The sequence below is a fragment of the Phlebotomus papatasi genome, chromosome 2, assembly GCF_024763615.1.
Source record: "Phlebotomus papatasi isolate M1 chromosome 2, Ppap_2.1, whole genome shotgun sequence".
NCBI classification, from domain to species: domain Eukaryota; kingdom Metazoa; phylum Arthropoda; class Insecta; order Diptera; family Psychodidae; genus Phlebotomus; species Phlebotomus papatasi.
The window spans coordinates 58323400-58342631 of NC_077223.1; the positions used below are offsets into that span (position 1 = coordinate 58323400).

The following is a 19232-nucleotide window of genomic DNA, read 5'->3' on the forward strand; positions in this document are numbered from 1 at the left end:
TTAAAGTGTAAGACTTTTTCTGTATATAAGAAATCAATTTTTCCGGAAAAATATTAAAAATCAGTAATTCATTTGCAAACTGGTAAGTGCAAGTTTTGTAAAATTTTTCTATATATATATTTTATTTAATACAATTATGCAACACAGATATTTTTCTTTAATAAGCAAATTTGACTGAATTTTATGCGTTTATTTGTAATGGCTTCTAATAAAATTGCTCCGTTATTAAATCTAACCTCAAATATCTCTTCTTATGGCTGTCCTCTCCCGGAATCTTCAAAATTTGCTTTCATATATTCCCACTGGCGCTAGAATCGTTACTGTCATGCAATACAAAATATGTGAATCCAAAACCAAAACAAACATTTTTCCTGTTTTAAAAATAGTTAAAAATGTCTCAAAATCCTGCTATTTTCACACAAAATGCAACAGGGAATGCTTTTAGTTTATCCGCGGAGTGTAAAGTGAATGATCTGTGTCGATTGTGCCTCATATCAACTGCTGATAGGCTAGAAATCTTTAGTGCCATTGGCGAAGAGATGAACATTAGCAACACAATTCGTCTCCTGTTCAATTCCCAGGTGAGTGTCTGGACGTTTCCTTGTTTTCTGGGATCCAGGCTGATGTCTAGCATATCGTGTAGGTGCTGAGGGATGATCGGTGGCCCCAGAGCGTTTGTATGTCATGCTGTGAGAAGTTGAATGAATTCCATGGATTTTACTGCACTGTCAAGTCCTCGGAAGAGACTCTCATGGGAATTTGTGGTCATATAGAAGTCCAGACCACCCAGACAGAAGATTTCGCAGGTGAAGATGAGAAATTCTTCATCAATGAAGTAGAAACAGTGGAAAAAATTGGTGAAGGCGCGGTAGAAGTAAAACAGGAATCTGAAACAGAATCTCCAGAAGATACTGGAGCGTATGATGATGAACCAGAAAGTGAAGAAGATACTCCCTTGAAGAGTCGAAAATCTCCAGATAAGAAGGTGCCAAGGAAGAAAAAGATTACAAGGGGCAATTCAACCAAGAAAGAAGTTCTCGATGAGATCATTGCCAAGTTCGTCAATTTAAATTGTGAACTGTGCACAGCTTCTTTCACAGTCTTCGAGGATCTCAAGCAGCATTACTGCGATGCTCACAGTCAAGTGGGCTACGTCAGATGCTGCAATACGAGATTTGAGAGGCGCCAGCGTCTTGTTGAGCATGTTCACTTTCACGTAGATCCCAAGAGTTTTGAGTGTCAGGAATGTGGGAAGGCTTTTAAGTTTCGTAATCACCTTCAGGAACATCTAAGTATTCATATTCCGCCAGATCAGCGACAATTTAAGTGTGATCAGTGTCCTAAAAGTTACACAAAACTCTGTCGGCTTACGGCCCATCAGAAGGTGCATGTCCCTCCGGAGGAACGTGAGCACATCTGCCCTCAGTGCAATAAGGCCTTTTCCACTGGCTCAGTAATGCGTTCCCATATCAAAATTGTCCATGAGAGATGCCAGACGAAAGTCTGTGAGTTCTGTGCGAGGATCTTCAAGACCAAGGAAGCCTTTGTGGCCCATCAGATTAATCACATGGAACAGAAACCTCCCAAAGTGCAATGTGAGTATTGCGGAAAGAAGTTCAAGCAGCGACCTGGACTCCTCAGGCACATGCTTAGGCACAAAAATCCCAATCAGGCTTTCCAGTGCGACATTTGCAGCAGGACAACAACAACCAAGAGAGCACTGTACATGCACAAGAAGTATGTTCATACGACTCAGCCACTGAAGTGTAATCTCTGCGACAGGGAATTCAAGAGGCCAATTAATCTAAAGGTAATGGTACAAACATACACTGATTGTGAGAGAAATCCGAAAAAGTTAAAATAACATTCCGGAAATGTTAATTTCACTCTGCAGTATTGATCCGAAATCGGTGTAAATATTACCCTTTTTAGGTGTATTGGGGGTTAAAGTTACCCTTTTTCATGTTAATTTTACCCTTAAAAAGGAGTAAAAAATTAACTCTAAAAAATGTAGGTGTATTTTTACACCTGAAAAGTGTTAAAGTTATGAGAGAAAAAAGTTAATCGCAGCCTTTTTTTTCTCAGTGTACATATAGAATTGTTAACTTTAAAAACATATTTATTCGGAAAATTTCGAGTAAAGTTGCTTTATTACGGTCATTAGGGTCGTCAAAATTGGTTAAAAAGTTTTATATACTTCTTTCTTTGTGGACTTCGAGCAGTAAAAACTTAAAATTCGGAGCGTTTTTATAGATTTTGATGTTGTTATTTCGTCAAATTGTATCATTTTTAAGGTGTCTACACACTCGATCTGATTCCATCAAAAATTATTTAAAAAGTATTTGAAATAAAATTACAATTTTTGAAGGAAATTTTGAAGAAAAATACCTAAATTTGGGTTTATTTTACTTTAAAAAATTTTGACAGTTTGTCACTTTGGATGGAGTAACCTCTTATCGCCACTTTTAGGAAAAACTGAAATTAATTTAATTATAATTTTTAAATCCTTATTATAAAGTAGCTTAAATTTGACACAAAGTTACTTAGATATGTTGTCTATAGATATATCAAACTAATATCCCCTCAATGTAACGGTGGATTACTTAAAAAATATATTATTATTAAAAATTCAAAAATAACCACTTCTCGCCACCTACTTGAAAAGGCCCAAACTAAATTATTTTGGACAATATTATTAAAAAATATATTAAGCGTTGCTTTTTCTTCCTGATATCCTTTTTATTACTCGTATTATATGATTTTTCTTCGATTTAACTATAGGTGGCGAGAAGTGGGTCACTGGCAAAAAGTGGTGACACCACCCTATTCCCAATTATCGTACTCTTCGATTGTTTTAATGAAAATTCGTATTTTAACTGCCTAAAACAGGGAGAAATATATTTGTGGAAATTCCGGGATATAATAAATAAATGAATGAAGTTTGGTGAAAAAATTTCCAAAAATGCGAAGGAAGAGTATTTTTCTAGTGGAAAATCGAATGCATCTTTTGGAGGAACATTTCTTTCTTGAGTTTTACCATCAAATTTCTAAAAATACGAAGAGTTATTCGAAATTCAATGATATTGCTCCTTCTGAGGCGTATTTTGGGCAATGTTTTGAGTGATATATAAATCGGTTTAAATCGGTAATTGACCAGTTTTGAACCGATAAATTAATTTTCGCCTGATTATCAATTATTACTCTTAAAACTATTTTGAGTGATTTATGAATCAGTTTAACCCTTTAAAGACGAGAGGGTCAAAAATTGGGGGTCATAAAACTAATTTTTCTGACTTTATAGTGCAAAACACAACTTTAGATGACCGCAGGAAAGATTTCATTTTTAGGTCACCAGTGACCCAATCGTCCTTAAAGGGTTAAATCAGTTGAGAACCGGTAAACAGCAAATGATGCGAAAGTATTTTTGAGGTTCACGAGCTCGAACACTTCACAAAGCCTGGGACGTTTTTCCACCCCTTTTTTATCCAATTTTGATGATCGTGATTTTGTAGAAACTTTACAGTATTAGGATAATTAATTAACCAGATACTAACGTTTTTTTTACAAATTATACGCAATCAAAAATTTCCTTTGCTGGCTAATTCTGTCCCGGTTTCCCCTATCCTCAATTATCTCGGGTCTTGAGTATTCGATATAATTAATTTCTTTGCAAAATTATAGAAGACATCCTGACCTATATTTTACCCGCATCTTTCTGTCAGTTCGCATTACTTCGCGAATTTAACTTCAAATTATTGCATGGGCTCCATATAAGAATTCCGGAGAATTTTCGTAAATTTATATTCACAAAAATACAAATAAAAATACAAACAAAAATAAACAAAAATTTGCATGCACAAAAACAATAAAGGAAACACACTGAATTCAGCGAGCACACAAAACCAAAGGCAATATTAACAAAGCCTTAAAAATTTAATAATAATAATAATAATATATTCACTAAAACTAAACCATTCCAACACTGTGAAGAAACGAGGGTTCGATTAACTTTTTTCCTAATAATTTTAACACTTTAGGTGTAAAAATATATCAACATTTTTTAAGGTTAATTTTACACCTTTTTAAGGGTAAAATTAACATGAAAAAGGATAACTTTAACCCCTAATACACCTAAAAAGGGTTATATTTACACCGATTTCGAATCAATAATGCAGGGTAAAATTAACATTTTCGGAATGTTATTTTAACATTTTCGGATTTCTCTCAGTGAACGTTAAAAAATCAAAGAAAACTATTTATTTTCATTATTTTATTAATTCAATCAAATGCAATATTTTTTGGAATATCTGGTGAAATTGGTATATGCCTTCCAGGAGCATATGGCATCCCATACTGGCCAGCAACAACTGTATAATTGCAATTTCTGCGACAAGATGTTTAATAGTAATGCCAACAGGTATTCCCATCAAAAGCGGAAGCATCCGCAAGAGTGGGAAGAAGCCATGCGGAAGAAGAATGAGTAGAATAAAAATCACTGTCTTGAATCAATTTTCCCATCGTCAATGACGAATACACTGCCATTCCTGTGATCTTTGAGTATCTCTAGGGCAGCTATGGCCACAGCCTGAACATCCTGGATGGGGTATTTGGCCATTGCAGCATGATATTCGGGAGCAAATTCGGGAAAAAGACAGCGAGCATCGAAGGAATCGGTGAAGAGTCGGGTGTTTGTGGCTCCTGGGCAGAGAGTGTGGAAGTAGATGCCGAAGCGAGAGAAGAAGAAGGCTTCGGAAAAGCTCGAGGTGATTGTGAGAACTGCTTGTTTTGTGGCAGAGTATAGAGGAGCAGCCAGGACGGGATTTAGGGCGGCTATTGAAGAGATGTTGAGTACACATCCTCCAGATCCACCTTTATCCTGGCGCATGGGTTCAATGGCCAGTAGGCAGGAGTTTACAACACCACAGACATTTACTTTAAACATCTTCTCGAAGTCAAATTCATCGAAGATTCCAGCACTATTGATCACTATATCAAACTTTTTGAACTTTTCGATTCCTTCATGAAAGGCTTTTCTGAAGCTATCCATGTCTGTGACATCCACTGGGAAGAATTCCATAGAACACTTGGGATATTCTGTTCTCCACAAACTCAAGACATCCTTCTCAATCATCCGGATGTCCACAATAGCAAGTTTTTCAATTCCTGAAGCCAGCAAATTTTCAGCAATGGCCTGTCCAATGCCATTGGCTCCACCCGTGATGAGAACACTCTTTCCCAAGATCTCCATCTTACAACAAGAACTTTTAGTTTATTTTACAGAGCAATTTATAGTGTGTTTGAGAAGAGGTTTTCAGCTAAGCAAGCCTCTAAAACTGAAGCCGCAGAAACTCAATCATGCCGTTGCGGTTTGCAATTTAGGTGAATTTCAGTCGCTATCTCTAAATTAACGAGCTAGTAGAGTAATGTGGAATATTATTTGTCATCTGTATTTGATGATAGTTTGAAATTGGGCTATACTGGTGATTGAAAATAGATTAAATATTGAAACATAAAGTGGTTTTAATTTGATTACGTTCCATCATTTTTAATATGGTTCTTTATTGAGGCCCTTGGGAGTATAATTTTAGTCATCAATTGGTCATTTGACGGAAATTGTCTGCACACTGCTGCTGGTAGATATATCAAAATTTTGTCAAAAATGATTTTTTGACGAAAATTTTTCCCAATGTGTAGAGGCCTTTAGAGAAGTCACTGGAAAGAACAGATAAAATAATTTCTGAATTTCAGTACTAACCACAGTACTGTGTCAGATCTCGTAGAAGCTAGACGGATTTACACAGAGCGCTTTTTGGTGAATCTTTTTGAGAGGAATTTTTTTCAATAGAGTATTTTAAATACTTTCTCTTGTTCTTTCCTCTTTTTGTTTGAAAGTTAAGTTAAAAAGTTCACTTTAAGAAGTTAATCACAATGAGTGCTACATCAGGGGGCCCTGTGGGCCCCCCTGATGAATTTAATCTCTACAACGTGACCCACAGAGGTGAAATGCCCACTCTGGAACAGACGCAGAACAAGAATTATAAAGCTCTTAAAGTTGCATTTTTCACCCATCCATCCGATAACGAGAAATATTTCGTTATTGGTGGTGAAGAAATAAGAAAATTGAACATATTTGAAGTGCACAGTGGATTGAAGCTGATATCTTCTGAAAAATTCAAGACCATCACGAGGCTCAACAGTGGCGATTTGCTGCTTCAAACTTCATCTACCCGGCAAATTGAGTCCCTAAAAAAACTGACCAGTTTTGGCGCCAATAAAAAGCCCGTTACAATTTCTGAGAACGGTGCTCTAAATCAATCTCAAGCCATTATCCGTTGCCGAGAGATAATGCAACTTGATATGGAAACAATTCGTCAGGGATTAAGTGACCAAAATGTGGTTCATGTGCAAAGACTGAAACGACGAGAAAATAACACTTGGATAGATACTGCCACACATATCCTCACTTTTGATTCTCCAATTTGCCCTGCTGAAATAAATGTAGGATGCCTCGTCATCAAAACGGAATTGTATATTCCATCACCTTTCCGATGTGTTATCTGTCAGCGGCTGGGTCACACAAAAAAAAGGTGTGATTCTAAAAAGAACGTGCACACCTGTGGATATTGTGCGAAACCCTTCCACGGTAATGAGGAACCCTGTCCTGGACCAGCCAAGTGCATCAATTGCTTGGGAGAACATCCAAGTTCCAGCAGACTTTGTCCGAAATACATCGAAGAAAAGGAAATCAACGCCATCCGCGTTACTATGAGGATCCCGTATAAACTCGCCAGAGAGGAGCTAAAGAATCGAAAGTTCATCAAACCTGCAGCACATCTGAAACCCACCTCCCCAATTAATCAGTCAGGAAAATCATATTCTAATATTCTTAAAACTCAAAATTCTAACGTAAATTCTCAATCTCCAATTGTCCAGCAAAAAATTGCTAAGCGTATCTCAACACCGAAAAATAAGGTATTTAAACCTAAAGTCACACGAAAAGAATTCAAAAGGCAAGTTTCGGAGGAAAAAATGAATGCCTCCCTCGCAGAGAAAGCCATTACAATCTCTCAAACAGAAAATATCCCTTCACCTGTGCAACAAAACAATTCAGAACAATTACACCACTCATCCACAAATCTACTAAGCAATTCACAATTAAATTATTCATTAACAAACCAAAAAATCTCCTCTGATGATTACAATCAGTTCAAAGGATTCGATTCCTATCACTCCTCCCCATCCCAATCCAACCTATCCGTCCCTCTTCCCTCCCCCTCTCCCTCCACCCTCCATCCTGACCCTAAGCCACCTGATATTATGGAACTTATCAGTTCAGAAGAAGAAATATCACTAACTCCAGATATTCCAATGTCTGATCCTGAAGATAATGATGAAAATGATCAATTTTCTTCTGCCTCAGGAGGTAACTCCTGAGCTGACTGATCGCCGGGATGATTTGGGGCTATGTCTGTCCCTGGTTCTTTGTGGGGGTGGAGGGTGTGCATTGGGATATGCATGCATGCGTTCTAGTATGTATGCGTTCCTTCTGGTCTTGCTTTGCCCCTGCTTGATGGATCCTTGGGTGGGCGTAGCCCCTGAACATCTTTGGCGAAATTTTGTTTTTATTAATCATTATGATAATGTCTCAAATGCACGCAGTACAAAATATTCCTATTTCCTATTACATCTCTGATTCTTCCAATAATACTTCTCAGTCTCAACAAGTCTCTAATCCACCAATTTCATTTATGCAATGGAACTGTCATGGCTTTTGGCCTAGAAAATCCGAAATAGAATTAATTGCCTGTGATAAAAACCCAATTGCCATTTGTTTACAAGAAACCCACTTAAAAGTAAACCCTCAAGACTCAAGCAAACCTAGCATAAAAGGGTATAATGCGGTTCATGAAAATATTTCTGACAATCCCAGAATGAGTGGAGGAGTATCTATTCTCGTCCAAAATGGATGGGAATTTGATTTAATTCCACTTAATACTGAATTGGAAGCTATTGCCATTAAACTTCGCTGGCACTTTCCTATAACTATAGTTTCTATTTATCTTAAACCATCGATCTTTATCCCACAGCGACAATTCTTAGACCTTATTAACCAAATTCCACAGCCTTTTATTCTAATGGGCGATTTTAATGCTAGTAATGCTATTTGGGGTAGGTCAAGGAATGATAATAGGGGTCATATGTCTGAAAATTTACTTTTTCTTAATGATGGAAATCATACTAATCTCTCGGTGGCACACGGTACCTTTAATACAGTCGATCTTACGTTCACTGACATTTCGTTGGGAGCTAGATTCCTATGGGAGGTGGATAATGATCTACATGGAAGTGACCACTACCCAATTTATATTACTGATCTAAATTCTCCCTCTACATTTTATCCCAAACCTAAAAAATGGATTGAATCTGAAGCCAATTGGAGTAAATTTTATGAAGAAGCAAATCTAAAAGTTATTCATTCTGAATCTTCCGTCGAAGAAGATTACAAGAATTTTTGCAATGACATTATTTTAGCAGCGGAACAATCTATTCCAACTTCAACTCCAAAACTGAGCAATAAAAGGAGAGTTCCGTGGTGGGACCCTGAAATTGGATATCTTATACGCGAAAGAAAAAAAGCTCTTCATAAATTTAAGAGACATCCGTCAGACGAAAATATGATGGCATATATGTCCCTTCTTTCCACAGTGAAAGAACGTATCCGCAAAGCTAAAAAAGATTCATGGGAACAGTTTTCCAATAGTATAAATCTCCATACTCCTCCCAAAGTAATGTGGGACAAAATAAAAGCGATTCGTGGTTTTTCTTCATATGCGATACGTCGGATTGATTGTCCTTGGGGAAGCTCTAGCGATCCCACTGAGATACCAAATATCCTCATTAAGAAATTTACTCATCCTTCTTCAAATGCCGCATTGAGTCCACCTGAAATTCTTGCTAAGAGTAGAATAGACAATTCCGTTCAGTCTATTGCTGACGCTACTTTAAGATGTCCTGAACTTAACTATGATTTTACAGCTGACGAACTTTCTCTAGCATTACATAAAAGTTCCGGAAAATCACATGGGCCAAATAGAATAACATATGGGATGTTGAAACATCTCTCCTTCTCTAATAGGTCTACCCTACTAAATTTATACAACAAAATGTGGACTCAATCTTACTACCCTACCTCATGGCATTCTGCTCATATTATCTCTATACCAAAGCCTTGCAGTAGTCCATTAGACTATCGTCCTATCACCCTTAGTGTTTGCGACTTGAAAGTTTTTGAAAGAATGGTCAATTTTAGGTTGATTTGGTTCCTTGAACATAATCACTTGCTTGATGAAAATCAAGTCGGTTTTCGCTCTAGACGATCTACTTGTAACTCATTAGCTAAACTAACTGGAGACATTTTCCACTCATTCGAAAGCAAGTCTCATACTACTGCAATATTTTTTGATCTCGAGAAGGCTTACGATCGTGTTTGGAAGGGTACAGTTGTTAAGCAAATCAAAGAATGGGGAATTGACGGAAATTTACTGTCTTTCATAGAGTTTTACTTAGATCCTCGAAACGTTCGAGTTAAAATCAATGACTTCTTTTCTAATGAAGTAACTCTGGACAATGGGGTACCTCAGGGCGGGGTGCTTTCAGTAACTTTATTCCTCATAGCTATTAACAGTATTTTTCGCCTGTTGTGAAATTTATTATCCTGCCTCTTCTAAAACCAGATTAAACAGCTTAAATCCTGTATATAACGCAGGCTATAGACTAAGTACTGGGGCGTTCCGGACATCACCTGTGAACAGTTTATTGGCTGAGGCTGGTGTATCTCCCCTCCCTCAAAGATTTAAATCACAAATTAGTAGATCAGCTATCCGACTTTTATCAAGACCTGATACTCCAGGTCATTTTGATCTAATGTCTTCCTCATCGCGTAAAGATATAAAAAGCTTCTTTTCAATAGGAGGACAAGCAATCAGAGAAATTCTAAATGGTCTTACAGTGGAACAAGATTTCCTAGAATATTTAGCTCCCTGGCTTCTCAATATAAATTTTCTTAATACCTCCATTACTAAATGCCCATTTAAAACTATGACAAGTACTGATCTTAATCATCAAGTTGATTTATGTATAAATAGAATTAATCCAAATAGCTTCGTAATTTTCTGTGATGGTTCACTACAAGGAGATAATGCGGGATATGCCATAACATCATTACACGGATCAATTCTGAATGAAAGATGTTCTGTTCCAACATCTTCTTTTGAATTAGAAGCGAAAGCAATCCTAAGTTCCCTCCTATATATAAAAAATGGCGAAGATTTTCATGAAAGTTGGGTCATAGCGACCGATGGGTTAAGTGTGGTTCAAGCAATTCAAAATTTAGGTAATAGAAATCCTGTGATCAAACAAATTCGTTCCCTTCTAATTGAACTTGGAATTGTTACCATTTTATGGGTTCCTGGTCATAGGTCTATCGAAGGCAATGAAAAGGCAGACACAGAAGCCAAGACTGCAGCCCTGTCCTATAATATTCCCTCTCCTACAATTTCAATACGAAGTGCACTTAAACTAAATAAAATTTTTTATATGAAATTAGAAAATGAATGGTTCCATAATGAGGTGGCTGGCTTTATCAAAGAAATTTCAAGTACACCAAAAAAACCTATTTTGGATCCATCTCTATCCCGCCGAGAATGCACTCTTATTAGCCGCCTTAGAATCGGTCATACACGACTGACTCAATCCTATAAAATGACCCGTGAACCTCAACCCATTTGTCCCAATTGCTCTAATCTTCTCACAATTCCACATATCCTTTTATACTGCGAGGATTTAAACTCTTTAAGACTAAAGCATTTTGGAAGTAAAAGTCCAAAAGATCTCCTTAATTTTTCGATGGTGGATACACTTAAAGTAGCTAATTTTTTTAATGAATTAAATTACATTAATGAATTATAAATTGTAAATATTTATTGTTACTATATTTCATAATTATTGTTTCTTTTTTTTCTAAATTGTTCAAATTAAATTGTACGGCACGATATGAAAAAAAGTGCATAATATGTATTTTGGGGAGGGCTGGGTTACTGAATAAATGAAATCAGTACTAACCACAGTGCTTTCGATTTACAAAGAACAAAATAAATTGTAAATTTAGTATTTTTAACTTCTCGAACTCCAAGAGAGAGCAGTTTTAACAATCGTGTTTTTTTTCAACTTCTCTTCATCCTGGCTGCCAAACGGTAAGAGATATTGACTTCCGGTTTTCGGTGACCCCCCCAAGTCTACATTTTCTATTGAACAAACTTATTGAAATAACCCCCCATTACTTCATCACTACCGAAAACAAGTTTTTTTTTTGACTTTGCAAAAATTGGCTCTGACGATTTCGTTCATTTTTGGATATGTTTTGGCGGCAATTTAACCGAAAATTTCGTTCTTCGACACCTAATTAATGATATTTTGAGTATTGTCTTCTGTAACAATCTTTAACTTCAAGATAAATTTATGGTGATTTATAAAGAATTTTAAATGGACAATTTTATTAATTAATATTAATTTACCTTTAACAGAATTGGTTAAATCTAACCTAAAAAAAACCCGGCGGGATTTTAAGAATTTTCTTTTCATATATTCCCACTGGCGCTAGAATCGTACTGTCATTCAATGTATAATCCAAAACCAAAACAAACATTTTTCCTGTTTTAAAAATAGTTAAAAATGGCTCAAAATCCTGCTATTTTCACACAAAATGCAACAGGGAATGCTTTTAGTTTATCCGCGGAGTGTAAAGTGAATGATCTGTGTCGATTGTGTCTCATATCAACTGCTGATAGGCTAGAAATCTTTAGTGCCATTGGCGAAGAGATGAACATTAGCAACACAATTCGTCTCCTGTTCAATTCCCAGGTGAGTTTCTGGACGTTTACTTGTTTTCTGGGATCCAGGGTGATGTCTAGTATAACGTGTAGGTGCTGAGGGATGATCGGTGGCCCCAGAGCGTGTGTATGTCATGCTGTGAGAAGTTGAATGAATTCCATGGATTTTACTGCACTGTCAAGTCCTCGGAAGAGACTCTCATGGGAATTTATGGTCATATAGAAGCCCAGACAGAAGATTTCGCAGATGAAGATAAGAAATTCTTAATCAGTGAAATAGAAATAGTGGATACAATTAAAGAAGATGCGGTGGAAATAAAACAGGAATGTGCGAGTTCGACAGAATCTCCAGAAGATACTGGAGCGTATGATGATGAACCAGGAAGTGCAAAGAATATTCCATTGAAGAGTCGAAAATCTTCAACTAAAAAGTTGGCCAGAAGGAAAAGGATTACCAAAGGCAATTCCAACAAGAAAGAAGTTCTGGATGAGATCATTGCCAAATTCGTCAATTTAAATTGTGAACTGTGCACAGCTTCTTTCACAGTCTTCGAGGATCTCAAGCAGCATTACTGCGATGCTCACAGTCAAGTGGGCTACGTCACGTGCTGCAATACGAGATTTGAGAGGCGCCAGCGTCTTGTTGCGCACGTTACCTTTCACGTAGATCCCAAGAGTTTCCAGTGTCAGGAATGTGGGAGGACTTTCAAGTTCCGTAGTCTTCTTAAGAAGCATCTAAGTATCCATATTCCGCCAGATCAGCGACAATTTAAGTGTGATCAGTGTCCTAAAAGTTACACAAAACTCTATCGACTTACGGCCCATCAGAAGGCGCATGTCCCACCGGAGGAACGTGAGCACGTCTGCCCTCAGTGCAATAAGGGCTTCTCCACTGGCCCAGTAATGCGTTCCCATATCAAACTTGTCCATGAGAGGTGCCAGACGAAAGTCTGTGAGTTCTGTGCGAGGATCTTCAAGACCAAGGAAGCCTTTGTGGCCCATCAGGTTAATCATATGGAACAGAAACCACCTAAAATGCAATGTGAATACTGCGGAAAGAAGTTTAAGCACCGACAGGGACTGACGAGGCACATGCTCAGGCATAAAAATCCCAATCAGGCTTTCCAGTGCGACATTTGCAGCAGGACAACAACAACCAAGAGAGCACTGTACATGCACAAGAAGTATGTTCATACGACTCAGCCACTGAAGTGTAATCTCTGCGACAGGGAATTCAAGAGGCCAATTAATCTAAAGGTAATGATACAAATATTTGTATAGAATTGTTAACTTTAATATAATTAGTTGTCAGTAATTTTTCCATTAAGAAAATTAATTTTCACGTTATTTGAAAATTTGGAGTGGAATAGTTACATCATTAGGATCATCAAAATTCGTTAAAAAAAAGTCTTATAGTCTTGTGTGAAATTTTACTACAAGTGAAATATCTTGGCACGATTGCTTCAAAACGCTCCATTTTGATTTTTTGGTCAAAATTCGTAGCGTTTTCATAATGCCAAGCGCACAATAATTTTTGTTTGTAAACATGTTTTCAAAATTTCCCATGAGAATGAGCGAGATGACTACACGGTAAAAAATTTCGGCACGTATTTGTTCCAAAAATTAGCTCATCCACGGACGCCATAATTTTTGGCATAATCTTGTTCATTTTATGAGACTCAAAAAGATACCCAATATTAGTAACGAATTTGTTCCAAAATGTAGCTCGTTTACGGACACCGAAAATTTTTGGAACAAATTTGTACCTTCTAGGAGGAACAAAAAGATACCCAATATTAGTAATGAATTTGTTCCAATAAATAGCTCGTCTAGTATAAAAGCGTATCCCTCCTCTCACACTCAGTCACCCGTCACCGAATTGAAGAGTACGCCAAATCTGTGGCAATTTTCGTGCTACATGGTTTCACTTTTTTTATTCGAAATTCCCTTCCCCTCTTGCTGCCAGCACACGCATATGATTTCGTGTCATATGAAATATGTATCTCACTCTCATAGAAAAATTAGAACAATGTTTACTAAACAAAAGTTATTGTGCGTTGGGCATAATGCCCAACGCACACTAAATTTTGTTTGTAAACATGTTTTCAAAATTTTCTATAGGAGTGAGCAAGATGACTAGATCTAGATCTCACTCACTCTCATTGCAATGTCAAAAACATGTTTACAAAATAAAAGTTATTGTGCTCTGGGCATAAGTATTTTGCGTATATTTTTATTTTTGTTTTCATCATTGGATTTTTATAGATTTGACGAGATTCACTTCAAAATGCTTTGTTTTGACAAAAAAAAACAGGTAGAAAAACGCCCCAGGCTTTGCAAAGTGAACTCGTGACTTATGGCTTCTACATACTACAAAAATTTATGCTAATAATTGAAGAGTTTTTCTTACGTAAGCGTAGGGAATTTGCTTCAATATGGACATAAATTTCTCTAGTCTAGTGTATTATAGAGTTCAATTAGATCATATGTATGTATACTTCAAAAGCATTTCCGCATCGTTTACCGTTTAACTGTTCTCAACAGATTTCAACCGATCCCAAAATCACTCAAAAGATCCCACAAAATAATTTAAATACGCCTGGTTTGGACCGGGAAAACGCTGTAATATCCAGTTCTATTGACTGAAATAGTTTCATATATAAACCTAAGAACAGTTTTAAAAAAAATTGAGAAAATACATGGGCTAAAAAAATTATAATTTGAGGTTCATTCAAAAATTAGCTTTCTGGACAAAAATGAAAAAAATAGCCCCACATTCTAAAACTGACCTAATCTTTTAATAATCATTTAATATAAGCTAAATACTATTAGTAAATATTATTAAGAGTCAGAAAAACTGAAAATTATGCCGAGGGAATATTTTTGGTACGGATTGTGGTCGGTTTCCGGTGTGATTTGTTCTGAAAGGGGTTTCTTCTTTGAACATTGAAATTTCCAGCCCAAATTCTACTTTTTCATATATTTATTTATTATTTTTCAAATTACTTTTTATTATTGTTGCAATTTCATTTCTTTTACTTCATTATTTTATTTAAAAAAACATGAATAAAATCATCAAATTCAGTTCTCCTCGAACAACCCTCCTTCTCTCGAACCGTCTGGTCGAGAAAATCTCAGAGAATTGCAATGAGGCTACAATCGGTTGACTGGGGTGGCCAATGCATTCGGCTTATTGGGCGTGGGTTTGTTTATTAAGAGGATAACGATCCCATGCATTCCTCAAAGCTTTGTAGAGGTTTCCTTGTTAAGAAAGAGAAACTCAGGGTCCTATCAAAAATTTTCTCTCGGCATAATTTTCAGTTTTTATAACTCTTAATAATATTTACTAATAGTATTTAGCTTATATTAAATGATTATTAAAAGATTAGATCAGTTTTAGAATGTGGGGCTATTTTTTAATTTTTGTCCAGAAAGCTCATTTTTTAATGAACCTCAAATTATAAAATTTTAGCCCATGTATTTTCTCAAATCTTGTTTAAAACTGTTCTTAGGTTTATAATATGAAACTATTTCAGTCAATAGAACTGGATATTACGGCGTTATCACACTTGCACATTAAAATTTTAATGTGATTCACATTAATTGTCGCTTGTGAGCGTGCAAATATATTATTTGTGTCTTTGAATCACTTAATATTTGGGGTTTTTCTATTTATTGATAAAGAAGTGGACTTGGCCTGCAAAAATATGTTTAAATTTACCTAAAGCATAAATATTTTTCACATTAAAAAATTAAAGAGAAAATCGTATTAATTTTTCGCATTAATGCTATAAATCAATTTATATCAAATTTTGCGGGCCAAGTCTACCTTTTTATCAACAAATAGATCAAATTTTGAATATAAAATGATTCAAACACACAAATTACACATTTGGACTCTCATCAGCGACAATTAATGTGAATCATATTAAAATTTTAATGTGCAAGTGTGATAACACAGTCACAGCGTTTTCCCGGTCCAAATCAGACACCAAGAAGGGTGTATTTAATGTTTTGAACGGTAGTGTATCTTTCTGTTAATTTGCATTACTTCGTGAATTTAACTTGAAATTATTGGAATATGGGATCCATATAAAAATTTCTGATGTTTTTCATAAATTATTCACTTAATCATTCTAACGTTTAAAAATCATAGAAAACTATTTATTTTGATCATTTTATTAATTCAATCAAATGCAATATTTTTTGGAATATCTGGTGAAATTGATATGTGCCTTCCAGGAGCATATGGCATCCCATACTGGCCAGCAACAACTGTATAATTGCAATTTCTGCGATAAGATGTTTAATAGTAATGCCAACAGGTATTCCCACCAAAAGCGGAAGCATCCGCAAGAGTGGGAAGAAGCCATGCGGAAGAAGAATGAGTAGAATAAAAATCACTGTCTTGAATCAATTTTCCCATCGTCAATGACGAATACACTGCCATTCTTGTGATCTTTGAGTATCTCAAGAGCAGCTTTGGCCACAGCCTGAACATCCTGGATGGGGTATTTGGCCATTGCAGCATGATATTCGGGAGCAAATTCGGGAAAAAGACAGCGAGCATCGAAGGAATCGGTGAAGAGTCGGGTGTTTGTGGCTCCTGGGCAGAGAGTGTGGAAGTAGATGCCGAAGCGAGAGAAGAAGAAGGCTTCGGAAAAGCTCGAGGTGATTGTGAGAACTGCTTGTTTTGTGGCAGAGTATAGAGGAGCAGCCAGGACGGGTTTTAGGGCGGCTATTGAAGAGATGTTGAGTACACATCCTCCAGATCCACCTTTATCCTGGCGCATGTGTTCAATGGCCAGTAGGCAGGAGTTTACAACACCACAGACATTTACTTTAAACATCTTCTCGAAGTCAAATTCATCGAAGATACCAGCACTATTGATCACTATATCAAACTTTTTGAACTTTTCGATTCCTTCATGAAAGGCTTTTCTGAAGCTATCCATGTCTGTGACATCCACTGGGAAGAATTCCATAGAATACTTGGGATATTCTGATCTCCACAAACTCAAGACATCCTTCTCAATCATCCGGATATCCACAATAGCGAGTTTTTCAATTCCGGAAGCCAGCAAATTCTCAGCAATGGCTTGTCCAATGCCATTGGCTCCACCCGTGATGAGAACACTCTTTCCCAAGATTTCCATCTTACAACAAGAACTTTTAGTTTATTTTACAGAGCAATTTATACTGTGTTTGAGAAGAGGTTTTCAGCTAAGCAAGCCTCTAAAACTGAAGCCGCAGAAACTCAATCATGCCGTTGCGGTTTGCAATTTAGGTGAATTTCAGTCGCTATCTCTAAATTAACGAGCTAAAGTAGAGTAATGTGGATTATTATTTGTCATCTGTATTTGATGATAGTTTGAAATTGGGCTATATACTGGTGATTGAAAATAGATTAAATATATATTGAAACTTAAAGTGGTTTTAATTTGATACTCATCGGAAGAACAAATATTGTAATTTATGAATTTTGAGTTGTGGACCTTTCTTCTCAATAAAAAAAAAAAACAAAATTGTAAGTATTTATTTAAAAAAAATGAATAAAAAAACTGGCAACAGACTTTTTGTGTGTTTTAGATATGAACTTAATTATGGATAGAAACAAAACGGTTAGAGATATCGAATTCTGTTTTTCGGTGACTATGCTAGGGATGCTAGGCAGCCTAAATCAATCTTGAGCGATATGTTTCATTCAATCTTCTTGTGGATTTCCTAGTGCTTTAAATTTTTTTTTAGATATTTAAGAGATATCCATGTCCGGTCATCGGCGACCCCCACCTCTATAAGTGAATATATTAACTCTACAATCTTTGAGTTTTTCTAAAAGTAGTTTCAATAATCGAACAAACATTTTATCCCTAAATATCTATGTCCGAAAAATAAGAAATTTTTAGTTGTTCAAGAAACAAATATATATATTCAAGATATATATTCAAAAACAAATATTTCCTGACAGCTGAAGAGTTAAAGTAGTCTTTGAACGAAGTATTTTTTTAAAAATGAAGTTTAAACACGAAGTTTGCTTTTTGAAATTTGCACTCAGTGAATTCTGCACTCGATTTCGTCTTATATAAACAAAATTTTTTGTTCAAATACTAATTTAATTCATCAGCTAAAAAGATACATTTGTGTTTTTGATTTCAGATGAACCTATACTGAAAACCCTTGTCCACAGAAAAGTAGGTTTTTAGCAAAGACAAACTCCAAAAGTCAGGTGATACTGGCTGAATTACTAAAATTTTTAAATGAAAGTTTTAGAAAATATAGTTTAATTTAAACATTGTACTTTTATATACTTAACAGCTTGATTTTTTTTTTTATTAATCTGAAAAGAAATTGTTTTTATTTTTCTTGACCCACGTAACTCCTTAATGAATCTGGGGTGGAATGACAACTTTTCGATACTAGCAAATCGATAGTACCGATAAATCGGGTAAATCTGTCTATTAGACTAAGTGAATCTCGAATTTTTACGAATAGTTGGACCATTTATTTTAACAATCTTAAAAAATGCGACTGTTGATAGATTTCTATATGAGCTACAAAAAGTGCAGCTATCGTTTAAATTTTTCAGAATCGACAGTTGATACCATCGAAAGTTATCATCTCACCCCTGATTTATTGCAAAATATTTCAATAGCTAGCCTTTCCAAAAAGAAAAAAATGACCAGTGATAAGCCTAGATAAGCTTATGGTAGCTGAGATTCTTTACAGGTGACCTCGAAATGCGTGCAACTCATGGTGCATGCAACTCTGAATGCGTGAAAATTCGATTGTGAGTTGAATTTTGGAGGTAAAGAATCGCGTCGAGCAAACGGTTCTCGGACACCGAAATGGATAAAATTGGCTCGTCGCAATTCTTTACCCCCAAAATTCAACTCACAATCGAATTTTCAAGCATTCCGTGTTGCAAGTTGCAAGCACCCCGAGTTGCAGGCATTTCGAGGTCACCTGTAAAGAATCTCAGCTACCTTAAGCTTATCTGGGCTTATTACTGGTCATTTTCTATTTTAAATAGTCCGAGTGGGGTAGGCCAACGAAAGAAAATAAGTTCATTGAAATCGGTTAATAAAAAACAATAGATATAGAGTCCGGTCCATTTGAATAGAAAGGATCCGGGTACAGTGGGTGGTGTAGAAACGGATGGGACCCATGACCTATCGTTGGAAAGATCTCGATCTCCGATGCAATTATACTAAAATTTCATCGAAATCGCACCTTAAACACCGCAAATGCAGTCAGGTCAAGACATTTTTGATTATAGCTCGGGCCAAGAAACATCGAGGGAGTAGTGCAACGAGTCGAGTGCGACCCACCATTGGAAAGGTCTCG

The 19232-nt window shown here is 36.2% G+C and overlaps 3 protein-coding genes across 3 annotated transcripts; 1 reads left to right on the plus strand and 2 right to left on the minus strand.

The window, feature by feature from the left end:
• Positions 1 to 322: 322 nt before the first annotated feature.
• On the plus strand, positions 323 to 17318 carry LOC129800997 (uncharacterized). The gene is made up of 8 exons (XM_055845747.1): positions 323 to 581; positions 644 to 1810; positions 4335 to 4480; positions 4621 to 4769; positions 5945 to 6972; positions 11725 to 11919; positions 11982 to 13145; positions 16131 to 17318. The coding sequence occupies exons 1-8, from the start codon at positions 393 to 395 to the stop codon at positions 16278 to 16280; spliced, it is 4188 nt and encodes a 1395-aa protein (XP_055701722.1). The 5' UTR covers positions 323 to 392; the 3' UTR covers positions 16281 to 17318.
• LOC129801901 (15-hydroxyprostaglandin dehydrogenase [NAD(+)]-like) lies at positions 4256 to 5593 on the minus strand. Its single transcript, XM_055847337.1, has one exon. It carries the CDS (start codon positions 5246 to 5248, stop codon positions 4493 to 4495), a length of 756 nt encoding a protein of 251 aa, XP_055703312.1. The 5' UTR covers positions 5249 to 5593; the 3' UTR covers positions 4256 to 4492.
• On the minus strand, positions 16289 to 18801 carry LOC129801903 (15-hydroxyprostaglandin dehydrogenase [NAD(+)]-like). Its single transcript, XM_055847338.1, has 2 exons — positions 18784 to 18801; positions 16289 to 17026 (listed from the first exon to the last, which is right to left on the minus strand). Exons 1-2 carry the CDS (start codon positions 18799 to 18801, stop codon positions 16289 to 16291), a joined length of 756 nt encoding a protein of 251 aa, XP_055703313.1.
• Positions 18802 to 19232: the final 431 nt, after the last annotated feature.